The 12,927-nt window shown below is 35.3% G+C and overlaps 1 protein-coding gene across 2 annotated transcripts in view; it reads left to right on the top strand.

Annotated features, from left to right (window-relative positions):
* Positions 1-12,927, top strand: part of Ranbp3l (RAN binding protein 3 like) — a 180,254-nt gene that overhangs the window by 159,073 nt on the left and 8,254 nt on the right. For both annotated transcript variants that reach the window (XM_027936216.2, XM_071611889.1), the window contains 10 exons: positions 996-1,054; positions 1,956-1,995; positions 2,453-2,530; positions 3,352-3,426; positions 5,073-5,144; positions 5,498-5,640; positions 6,686-6,789; positions 8,402-8,483; positions 11,167-11,269; positions 11,567-11,697. In XM_027936216.2, coding sequence (XP_027792017.2) covers positions 996-1,054; positions 1,956-1,995; positions 2,453-2,530; positions 3,352-3,426; positions 5,073-5,144; positions 5,498-5,640; positions 6,686-6,789; positions 8,402-8,483; positions 11,167-11,269; positions 11,567-11,697 — 887 coding nt within the window. The remainder of the gene's footprint in view (positions 1-995; positions 1,055-1,955; positions 1,996-2,452; positions 2,531-3,351; positions 3,427-5,072; positions 5,145-5,497; positions 5,641-6,685; positions 6,790-8,401; positions 8,484-11,166; positions 11,270-11,566; positions 11,698-12,927) is intronic.

The following is a 12,927-nucleotide window of genomic DNA, read 5'->3' as shown; positions in this document are numbered from 1 at the left end:
AGGAACAGACTCAATTTCCCCAAAGTATATAGCCAATTAACAATCTAACTTACATTCAGAAATGTGACTAACTCCAGAGCCTGAGCTTTAACCCCAGATAATGTTTCCTAAGAATTCTGGAGTGCTGATATTTAAAGCTGTTATCATGCACTTATACCCTAGAATGAAAGAATTTCTATTGTCTTACCTAAAGGATGGGAAAATACAAAAGATTAATAAGACTGGCAGGGTTGAAGACAAACTTTATGTACTTTATAGCACAGTGGAAGACCAATCCTTAATTTAAATACTGAAAGTATAGTTTACTATATGACGACTCTAGTAAAAGAAATAAGAATTATTTTTGGGTCGTTTTAAGGATGGAATGCAGTATAGCTATATCATTTACACCTGAAGATCCAACTCTAGTAGACTTAGCCAGACCCTGTCTCAAATTTAAAAGAAAAAGCAGAAGAACTCTCCTCAGAAAAGATTTTTCACCTGTTGAAACGTTTTATTCTTAAAGATGTTAGACACTTTGTCCTAATGAAGTTCTAAACACAGGCAATTCTATGCTGTTTTCCATAAACATTTAAATCATGTTCTTTAATGGTTTTATCTCTTTACTTATGGAAACATACAACCTTCATTTTTCCCTAAGTATTATTTCTGTAATTAACTATTAAATTATTTATAAATATGAAATGTACAGTAAAATAGTTTGAATTTGCCCAAAGGCAAGGAAAATACAAAATTTAAAAAATTCTCCAAATCTTTTTTTAATCTTTTATTGATTTTATTTTATTTTTTATAAATACACAATAGCGGTGGAATGCATTACAATTCTTATTACACATATAGAGAACAATTTTTCATATCTCTGTATATAAAGTATGTTCATGCCAATCCATGCCTTTATACATGTACTTTGTTCTTTTTCCTCCAAATCTTTTTTAAGTGGCGAATAAAATGTCATTGCATGCTTTGATTTCTTGTCCATTCCTTTTCTTTGACAGAAAAATCTGTCATTGCTGAACCAATATTTGTTTTTGAAAAGGGAGAAAGAACTTTCAAGGTAAGATCAGACACTTTTGTTTTTACTTTGTTTTCTTCTATTTTACTTTGACAAAGAAAATTGTATTTCAAGAATCTAGCAATTAACTTAAGACATCATTGCTGCACAGGTTTATCCTATGTTCCCCAGTAGCAGAATAGTGATTCCAGAATATTCATATAACTGGGATTTATAGGATTTATAGGTATTAGTTTAGCTGAAACAGGGTACCTTGTCTGGAAGCTGTGGATAAGATGCTGCTTTTGCTAAAATAATGTTTATTTGGAGTGATTTGAAAAGTGGAGGAACTGAAAGAGATTTGGAGGACTAAGGCTCGACATGGGTCCTCACTGACCTGGTCTAAAACTGGGTATAAAATAAATTCTGAACTGCGATATTTGTTTAAAAGGGTCCTTATGGACTCTATCTGCCTTTTTGAGCATTACACTGAAATCATTCCAATTCAAAGACAAACAAAGATTAGCAGCAATCTCACTTTAGCTTGTTTTTATTTTGTCTTGGTATTCATTCTTACTATGCAAGGCATTTGCTGCACCACCCACAAGACAAAATAAAGAAAAGTTCAACCTCTAATCCTTTATGAAAAAAGCGGATTCCTATCCAGTATCAACCATTTCAGAGTCTTGAGAGTGGGTGCCTCAAAAATATGCATTTTAAACACATTCCCACAAGGGATTCTGTAGACATTGAGATCTGAAACCACTGTACTAGACTTGTGGGGTTTTTCCTGATTACAAGCCTGGTGAATAAAGGTGAGTTGTTTTGTCTGGTGTGTGTGTGGTAGGTGGTGGGGTGGTGGATTGAATAACCCTGGATCCTGAGCATTCTTATAAAATGGCAAGAAATCTGATGCTAAAACAGCAAATACTGGGCTCTCACTGGCAGCTTTATGTCCTTTCAGAGACCTGCGGAAGACACCCCCTTTGAAGCAGCAGAACTTGGTAATGATTCATATTCTGTATTTCAAAATTAATAAGGAAAATAGGCAAGCACAAGCCTTTTGGCATGTGGCAGACTGCATAAAACAATATACTTTCTTGTTTTTAAACATACTTGTAGATTGGTCTTTGTTTTGCAAGATTCATGCAGGTTCTGAGAACATTGATGTGAGCAACTAAAAGCCCATGATCTTCACTGCCTGCAACTTGGCCTACCAAAAACCTTTTCAGTGGAGACTCAGAATGTGTACACAACTTCCTCTTGAAACCACTCATTTCTAGTTGTTTTCTACTAATATAATATGCTTATGGGTTTATAACCACCAATCTATCAATCCAATATTTAAAACTGGGCATTAGGAGTAAAGATATTAATCAAACTCTGTTTAACTTCCCATATCAGAGTTTGAGGATAATTTATTCTTGCAAGCAGTTACCCTTCCCATTGAATTTCTTGCAGAATGTAATCGTTTCTCAAGAAAGCGTGTACGGTCTTCATCTTTTACTCTGTGTACTGCAGATTCTCCGTCCCAGGGAGGTAGGTATAAAATTGACTGTCAACTATTCATGGCTGTGTTTATTCTGAATGTGAAATTAACAAGAAATTTTCCAAAAGGGTAATGTTAAAAGTCTATCCAATGGGCAATGTTTATAATGTATTGTTAATGTGAAAACAACAAGTTATAACATGGATTGTGTAGTGGCTCACAATCCATGTGTTAAGAATTCTTTCAGTTTTGGGGGTAAAAATGCCAAAAGGTCATAACTACACAGTGTTAGCAGTGGTTATCTTAGGTAATGGAATTGCAAGTCATTTGATCCCCCATCTTCACCCTGGCTTTGTGTTTTGCTGTGTTTCCAAATTTCTGTAGTGACCATGTGTTAGTTTTGCAATTAGGGAAAATGGCCCTTATGAAAGTAACCACCTATTTAAAAAAAAAAAAAAAAAGGATGTCTACCCTTTAAAAAGAACTTTATCACACTTATTCTAAGTAAATCATTGACTTAGTCTGTCTGTCTTCTATATCAAAGCACTTCTCTGATCCCCTCCTAATTGGCCTTATTGCTTTGGGCCTTGCTATACAGTTGGTCTGTCTCCTCACTTTGAGTTCCCTGAGGTCATCTTCATGCTTGATAGTGTCTTACATATGGTCAGCACTCAATAAATATTTATTGAAGGGAAAGGAAATTAGTTTATAATCCCCACCAGAGGCTTTCTTTTTTTATTGATAAAATATGAAGATTTCCTGAATTGGTCATCTAAAATGTTTCCCAAACAGCAAAAATCCAAATCAAAAACAAAACAAGGAAAAACACCCCTCTTTTCCTTATTGACTCAAGTTTGCAATCTGCTTTTAGTGTCAACCTTGTCTCAGAAGCGCCTGAGATCTTCGTCCTTCACTGACCTCCCAACCTTCCCCCCTTCTGGTCCAGGTAATAAAGAGCTTCTAGAACCTCAAGCCTGACACTCTGGTTTTTCAAGATCATTCTTATTAATGATGAGGTTTCTTTCTCAACTATCATAAAATGCTAACAAAATCAAATAGAGGCCTTCACAAGGTATGCAGAGAAGTATACTCTATGAATCCTAACTCCACAAACCCAGCCAGTGTATGTGTTTATTTGTGGTAGAAAGTTTGAACTTGATGTTCTTTAGAACTTTATGTTTCTGGTAGTATCATTTTATATAAGGCAGATCTATAAAATAAAAGCAACTTCCTTTATTTATTATCCTCCATCTACATAGTTTATATGGAATTCAAAATATTCAATTATGCTTTAGGTTCATATTCTAATATTTAATTTGTGATTCCATTACAGATTTTTCAGTAATTAAAACATTACTTCTCTTTCCTTGAAATTTGTAATAGTTTACTAAGTAAAAATATTTTTAAATGATTGGTGCTTTCTTCACATTAAAATGATGCTATCCATTCTTGTGTGCTTTTATTTCTACTGAACAAGTTTTTCAAGTTTGCCACTAAGAAAAAAAACAAAACAAAAAAACAGTTCACCTGTTTTTAAACTAATCCCTTGGTTCCCTGGAACTACAGAATGTTCAAAGGAGTGAATCTGTATTCTTCTTTAATAATTCCAAACAGGACTGAGCAATAGTCTTTCTCACACAGAAGAGACACAAGCTTAACAGACCTCTTCTAAGCCCAACTGACAAGCTACAGACTTTAAAGAGAAATAGGGGGCCTGATTTCAGAGGCAAAGTGTTCTATCTTAGTGTATTTGTGAATAAAGTAGAGGGCTAGCTTTAAGTTATCCCTTAAGTATATAGCTACTACATTTAAAAAATCACACACACATGCAAACAAAGAACATCTAAGGCAGCACAGATATCAGCAATCAACATTCCATTTTATGTTGTGCAGAATATTGATGATGTTGGAAATGAGAAAAATAGTGCAATTTTATATGACCTCTTCACCGTTGATCACAAAAAAATCATTAAACTTTGAATTAGAGAAGCAATTATATCTAAACATTTATGTTACAATACCTTGAAGAAGCAATTTTTTGTCATCTCTATTAATTAAATGCCCTACAGTTGCTGTTTCTGCAATTTGCAATTAGGAGATTTCCTCCCTTGGACATGTACAGAAATTCTAAGCTTGCAGCCACTGCCAGCCTTACTCTACCAACACACTTAGAGAAAAATAAGGATAATGGTCATCTTGGTCTCTCACTTTATCTTCATCAGTGTCAGGGGAGAGTTTGCTAACAGTTTATAACTTCTGTACAAGCTGTATATTCATGCACACAGTGTTTATTACTGATTCAGATTTTATAATCTGCAGAAATTTCCACAGTACTCAAATTTATGATTCTAAATAAGACTGCCTTTTCTGTCAGTTATCTAATTTTCATTTGTATCTCTTAGGGTAATCAAAATTACATAGCAAAACTTATCCTGTAGTAAGAGGCACTGCCATTTAGTGCCAATAGCGACACCTACTGGTCAATTCAGACCAGGCTTTTAAACCCCCAATTTTATATGACTTCTTCTGACACTGATTTTAAAATTTTCTTAATTTTAATCTTAATTAATTTATTTTAATCTTTTCTTACAGTGAAGAAAAACAATGTTTTTATGACATCAAGTCTTGTACAAATGAACACTGACATGAAAAGTGCGGAACAAGGTATGTAGCTTCAATTTCAAAAACCTCAACAATTTTACATTTTACCATCTTTATTTTCATTTGCATACATATGTATGTTTTTTGAGATGTATGGAGGTAAGGCAGAGAGACAACATATAAAGTATAAAAATATTTGGTAATCCAGGTCCCATGGTCAAAATGAATGCTTTTGGGGCAAAAGCTAGGCATGGAGTGAGTAGTAGGCAGTTCACTGGCTATTTTGACTTTCATTAGTTATTATTAGTCCCTTATTTAATCATGATGTTAGAAAACAGCATTATGTTAGTTTAAAATATGGAAAAAAGGAGAATTTCACTAAAAATATATTGACCCTTTACCTCTATTCTTTTAAGGTCCTGTAAAGCATTCTGAACATGTTCTAAGACCTGCTACTTTACAGCCACCTCATCAAGCTCAAAGCTGTGAAAAAATAGGACAAACATTTGGGCAAAATGCCTTGGAATCCGGCAAAATTAAAGAAAAGATGAAACATAAGGTAAGAACTCCCCTCTCTGGCAGGACTGGCTTTAATGCCCCATCCTTCTCCATGGTTGTTTTGAGACCCCCACATCCAGAACCGGGGCTGCCTGAGTTTTCTTTTGTTGTTGAAGTAGCTGCCAAAAAATACCAGGATAGACTGCAAAAAAGTGCTTGGTAACCTTGTTAAATTTATTCTCTTAGGTTGGAGAGTTATTCCCTGAAACAAGTCTTGTGGTTGCTCTAAGTGGTAAAACAGTACTGGGCAGTGGGAAACCATAGGTCTTCTTCCAGAGCATTGAGCCCATATGAGAATCCTAGAAGTAGTGAGGTAGGAAGGGGCCAGAGTTGGTCATCAGAGAAGGAAGGGGAATTTACTGCATCCCCAACTGTTCAACAGGTAGTATGGCTTTGTCAGTTTAGGTCACATCAGGGGTTCACTCCAGACCCATCTTCATGGATAGCAAGAGCAGGGAACTTCCTATACAGTGTAATTGGTGCGGGTGGGGTTTGGGTGGGGTGGGGGTGGCGCTGGGAGACATAAAAATTCTCTCCTCTCTTCAAACTAAAAGTTTCTGAGCCACTCACTCTAAGCTTCTCTAGGAAGATTCCCCTTTTGCTCAGGTCATACAGATATGGGTTCGGAGATATTCCACTCCCATAGCTTTAGCTGTTTCTTCCAGCAGAAACAGACACTTAGGAGGAAGGACACACAAAGTAAGAAGTTGGACTATTAGAATTATTCCATCAGCCATCTGAGGAACTATTGAGGGTTGACAAGTTATTTAAGTTCTTTACCTCAGTTTACTCATCTGAACACAGATTCACTTGCTGTGAGGAGTAAATGAGATTTTATACACACACACACACACACACACACGGCATATATATACATATATACATATTCGTGTTTATATATATGTGTGTGTGTGTGTATATATATATCTCAGGGAATAGGTGGACATAGTAAGCTAGTAAGCTTCCAACATATTTGACATAGCTATCACTTTGTTAAATAGTAAGGCAATTCTAATAAACTTGATGATGGAGATTTTTTCTTTCAGATTTCTGAGGAGAATCCTCATTTATTAAGTGAAAATTTACCAAGTGCCAGAATTTCAGTTCCGCTTTCTACTAACCAGCAATTTTCAGGTTCAACATCAGTAGGGTAAGTTAATGTTGTTTGAGTATCCTTTATCTGAAATGTTTGGAACTAGATAAAGATTGCTTCAGATTTCCGATATTTTAAAATTCTGGAATATTTGAAGTATCTTGGAGAGGAGATCCACATCTAAACATAAAATTTATTTATATTTCATATGCACCTTGAACACACAGCCGGGAGGCAATTTTATATAATATTCTAAGTAATTTTATTCATTTTAATATAATATTCTAAGTAATTTTGTTCACTGTGGTCCACCAGAATTTTCTACTTGTGATGTTACATTGATGCTCAAAAAGTTTCAGATCTTGGAGGATTTTGGATTTCAGGCTTTTGGATTGGATATGCCTAAATTGTAATGACAAAACAGAAGTGTTTTATTCTTCCTTTCTTTTATCCTTATAACCATTTATGAGAAAAAAATTTTCTCACAGTGTATGGAAAATTACCAAGATTTCCATTTAAAAGGACATTTTATAAGAACACAAGATTAAAATGTTTTAAAAATGTCTCTGATATTTAAATATCATCTTAGTACTGGATTGTCTTAATTATCTCTTTGAGTTGGGTGAGAATGTTTCAAAAGGTATAACTAAAATTTTAGTTAAGTAAGCATTAATTAATTATCTGGTTATTAGATTAGTCTTCCTCTTTCTCTGGCATTCCTTTTCCCTCTTTTTAACTATTTTTGGCATTATCTATTATTTATTGGCATAAGCTGTGTAGACAAAAAGGGAAGTGATATAAACCTACAAAATGGAAAGCTGTTGTTTTTTAACAGTACTGGTGACAAAGGATCAGAGAGAACATTAAAATCAGCTGTGACACATTGACTCACTTGCTCCATCCAGGTGTCCTAGCAATTGTCTGCTGTGCAGGTCGGGGATGCAATAGAGAACCCTGAACACATCTCCCTACAAAGAGAGGGCTGCATGTCTTCAAGTTTCTCATCTGCAAAATACTTTCTTATTTTGGGCACTAAGGATTAAACTCGGGGCACTTAGCCACTGAGCCACATGCCCAGACCTTTATTATTTTTTTATTTTGAGACAAGTTGCTGAGGCTGGCTTTGAACTTGTGATCCTCCTGCCTCAGCCTCCTAAATCCCTAGGATTACAGGGGTATATCACCTTGCCCAGCTTCTGCAAAATACTTTTAACTTTAAGAAAAAAAAATCTGGGAGGTTAAAAAATTAAAACAATGCATGCTCAAGTGTAATGAACAGGATAGATTAGCTTTGCTTTTGCCCTGATGATCTCTGCTAAAATCATCATTGGCCATTGGGGAAGAGAATGCAGATTAGAGATTGCAGAGACAGGGTAGGGAAAGCAAAAAGGTCCCTCCTGGCTGATCTCTCAGCTAGCGCAGGGAGAACACGAGATTGTATGGGTGGGCACCAATGCTGTAACAGCTGGTGGATATTTTGAAAACCACATATAAAAGTATATACCTCAATGTTTCCGTAATTTCTCATTAACTTCAGATAAAAAAAGTTAGTGGGAAATATTTATGCTTTGTATAAATTTTTTAAGTCATTGGAGTATTTTACTGGCTAAGGTATAAAATGCTCTTATTCATATATTTAAAAGAGAAAACATTTATTTATTTTTCTTAGATGTCAACCAAATGGAAAATGTTCTTTTAAAAGCTGCAGTTTAGAGTTTGTCTTTGGAGAAAACATGGTGGAGAGAGTTTTGGTAAGAATTTGGTATATATTTCTATTACCATAGAGAGAGATGTCACTTCAAATTTCTGAAGACAAATTAATTAAAAGTAATGTTAAATTGGAGCATACTTTTTATCTCCTGGGTTCAAAGGCACATTTTCTTATTTTGACTGAAAAGATTCTCTTGGGAAGCATGTCCTAGTTAGAATGCTAGACAGGAACCCACAGAGTAAGGGAACTGCATAATTATAACATTATTACTGATGTGAGATATTAAACAGTTCTCTGACTTGTATTAAACCAAATGTGCCCAAGGAAATCTCAGAATTATCTGTAATAGCTAGATAAGCTTAACTGGTAATGGTATAGTTTTTAATAGCATTTTTATAACAAGATGCATTTAAAAATCACTTTACAGTATATTCTTATTAGTTAATCACAACTCTACTCTTCAAGCTCTTACATCAAAAAGCATTATTACAACATTTTTGATAGGTTTATGAGGAATATCAGTCTTTTCTTGCCTAGGGGAATATGTTACAAAGTGAAAATCCCTGACTATTAATACTTTCATCCTTATTTAATACTGAACGTCCCCCCGCATGCAGCAGCTGCTGCTTGGCTCTCCACAGAGCTGATTTCTAAGACAGCATAATCTGCAGTACGGAATTGTACAACGAAGTGGAGACTGTGGAGCAACTGTGCCTGTGGTTTCATCTGGCCCTTCACACCTTCATGCCTTTTCCCGCTTTCATCCAGACCAGGAGCAAGTTTGCAATAGACCTAGGGAAGTGAGCTTGTCTTAGGGTCACCGGTTGCATCAAAAATCCTAAGGAAGTTGCAGAGACTTTAAAATTTGTGTAAAGGCTCAGATTACTAAAAGGGCAAAGTCACAATGCCAGTCTATTCCAAGATTTTTAGGACTTTCATAGATCTTTCATTTTTAAGACCTTGATTATTCTAGTCCTGTCTCAGTTTACTCCTCAAGTCTAATAGTTGTATCGTAGCTTTTTAGTTGAAAAACACCCTTCTGTTACTCCCAAGAAGGTCAACTCTACCAGCCCTAGAGCTGCTGACCCACATCTTTGGATCTGAATCAGAATGTACCAAGCTCCAGGGTGAAGTTCCATGAGATATATTTAGGCACATTTGTTCCATATTATTTATTTCTAAGTTTGACACTAGATTAGTTACAGCTTCTGTGAGCTGTCAGACACAATTAAGATGCCTTCTAATCTTCACAGGATCAGCTTAAACATTCAATTCAATTTACCAGTCATGGATTGAGTTCCTAGGTATATGAAGCATTAAATCTCAAGTTTGGCTGCATATTAGAACCATCTGGTGAGCTTTTAAAGGATTTCTTATACCTGGGCCTCACCCCAGACCAGTTAGGTCAGCATCTCTGTGGGTGAGGCAAGGTGTCAAGTGATTCTAATGTACAACTAGCTTTGAAAAGTGTCCAAGTGGTTATGTAAAGCCAAAAGAGTCATGTACCCCCAGAGGGACTTAGGATCTGGTAAGAGGAGACAGACAGCTATCTATACAAACAACGGTAGGAACCACAGAGGTTTGTTTTGAGAAAACACTTGTGCACATTCTTATGGGAATTTGAAATTTGACTTATAAAAGGACCTGAGCTTCATATCTCTTTCATTTAGTAGTGTCCTAAGGATAATGGGACCTACAGAGATAATGTGTCCTGTTGGTTTCCTCTAATTAGTCTCGAAAGCCTGTGGTTTTGTGATTTGGGGGCCAGGATGCACTCCTGGCTTGTTGGCTGACCACATGATTTTTAAAGAGAATCATTAAACTTTCATACTCAGAGTTTCCATTTTCTTAAAAATGAAAAGAGTTATGCCAGTCTCTACCAATTTTAAGGAACTATCTCAATGTCCAATTAAATCATATGAAAGAATCTTGAGTTCATAAAAGAAAAGATACGAATGTGAGCTCTTAAGTACCATCGTTACAACTTTTCCTGTTCTACAGGGGGCTTTACATGGTTATAGTAGCATGGTGTTCTTTTTACATGCAGGCTTTGATTAAATCATATGTACAGAGCCCCAGATATGCAGTCTCAAATGTGACTGTGCCAAATATTGTTAGAGGAAAAGTTCTGATTGTTTCTATAAAGTTGTTTTTTAAGACATCTAGTGGAGTCTCTGAACAACTTTTTTATTTTTATTTTTTTAATTAAGTACCTAATAAGAGTAAATTTCTGGGGCTGGGGCTGTAGCTCAGTGGTAGAGCGCTTGCCTCACATGTGTGAAGCACTGGGTTCAATCCTCATATAAAAATAAATGAAGACACATGTCCAACTGCAACTAAAGAAATATTAAAAAAAAAAAGAGTGAATTTCTGGGAATGCTGAACTACCTTGAAATATAGAGGATAGTTGCACTTCCTGGGAGTTGCTATCTTTTTTTGGCTCCACTAGAACTTTCCCCATTGTTCCTGAGGCTAGATCCAGTCTGAAGGAGGCTGGTGGTGACTAGATTATGTTTTTTTGAGGATCAGAACTAAGGCCTGAAACAATAGCGTAGAGCTCCCGGTTCCTCCAACAGGAATACTAGAACCAAAACACAGCAGCTGGGATTGTGTGGGAAATAGAACAACAAAAACATCTTTTGTAAGAAGATACCTGCTAATATACTTGTAAATTGCAAATATGTAGGGATAACATTAAATAATGCATCTTTTTACCTACCTAGGGAACTCAAAAACGAACCCAGCCTCAACTTGAAAATGATTCAAATGCCAACCAAAACACATTCAAATCCATTCTGAAACTCCCTATCAACTCTCCAAATTCAAGTAAGAATTCAACATATAATTACTTTGTCTCCTGTTTTCTATGTCACTTATTTAATAGCTATATATTTTTAAAAAACCAATAATCCAATATTTAATTTTTTTGGTAAAGATTAAAACACGTAAGCTTTAGAAAATGTTTGACTTAATGCTAGGGGGGAGTCAATAAGGAGAAACTCAAGCAGTTTGATTTTTTATTTTTAATATAAGGAGATATGTGCATTAATAGGAGCAACAAATAACCTTCACTACAGAGGAAATGGGACCTTTATGTGGTTTTCCCCTCATGTTTTCTCTTAGGAACAGACTCTATTAACAATGCATCCCTAATTGAATCTGCTGCTGCTTTCTCTTCCCAACCATCTCGAAAATACTTGCTGGAGAAAATCGACATAATAACAGGGGAGGAAGCAGAATATAATGTGTTAAAGGTCTGTATATCATGTATTGCTCTTTCTGGTGGCACTTACATATATGGAATAAAGTTACTCTCAGCAGGGCAATTTTAAAAAATGCTGAAAGAAATATAGTTTTAATTAAGACTACATTGTTTAAATATAAATGTCAGAAGCTTCCAAAGCTCAAGCCAATATATTGTTATCTTCCCACATCTGTATGTATAATTTTCAGAAAAAATGGGTTGTTACCCAAATGGGTAGATCCTTAGAAAGAATACAGCCAGGGATCCGGTCTCAAAATAACATCAGACTTTCCCTCTATACTTTTCATGCCTGTTTTTATGATCAGCGCTATTATCATACGATTGATTAATTCTACTTACTTACACTGAAAGGTTTTTTTAAAAAAAACATTTATTTTTTAGTTGTAGGTGGACACAATACCTTTGTTTTATTTTTATGTGGTGCTGAGGATTGAACCCAGTGCCTCACGTATACTAGGCGAGTGCTCTACCCCTGAGCCACAACCCCAGCCCCTACACTGAAGGTTTTTAAATGGTCATAAGAAGACAATTTCAGTTTAAGGTAAAACTTTTTTTTTTCCTTTTAGGAAGGTTAGACTTGTGTACAAATCAAGAGTTTTATAGATGTATGAAAGTGTCATATTTGAGTGTTGAGTGGTATTCAGGGTACCACAACTTCATCATTTTTCAAGGAGGCAGTGATTTCCCTTTGCCTTTCCCCTTCTGCTTTTCTCTCAAGGTCTCTCCTTTCCTCCATGACCTACAGATATTTTCATTCTAATAAGTGTATCTCAAAGCATAATCCTCAGATTAGACTAACTCCATTCTTATTGAAGTAATTGCTAGGGGTGAGGCCCTGACGTGCTATATTTTGAATAGGGTTGTCTAGCTGATTTTTATACATAGGAGTATTTAAGATCCACTGATAATCACTAAATTATAGTAAGCATTTTATGGTATCACATCATATTTCTCCAAGTTCTCATGCTGACTTTGAAAATTTTTAAGCATGCTAGTAGCTCCATGAATCCTTTCAAATGTCATTCTGTAACTCAAATAATATTAAGATTAATGTAAAAATTAGTATATATAGAAACATGTGAAGTGAAAAGCAGCAAGTATGGGTAGTAATCTACAATTTATAGAAAAAAAAAGAGAAGAACAAATATATGAATTGGCACATATATATGTACAGATATTTCTGGAAGGATAAACAAAATGTCATAGTGGTTACCAGTTA

This window comes from Marmota flaviventris, chromosome 5, assembly GCF_047511675.1.
Source record: "Marmota flaviventris isolate mMarFla1 chromosome 5, mMarFla1.hap1, whole genome shotgun sequence".
Lineage (NCBI taxonomy): Eukaryota > Metazoa > Chordata > Mammalia > Rodentia > Sciuridae > Marmota > Marmota flaviventris.
This window is presented reverse-complemented; position numbering and strand designations above follow the sequence as displayed.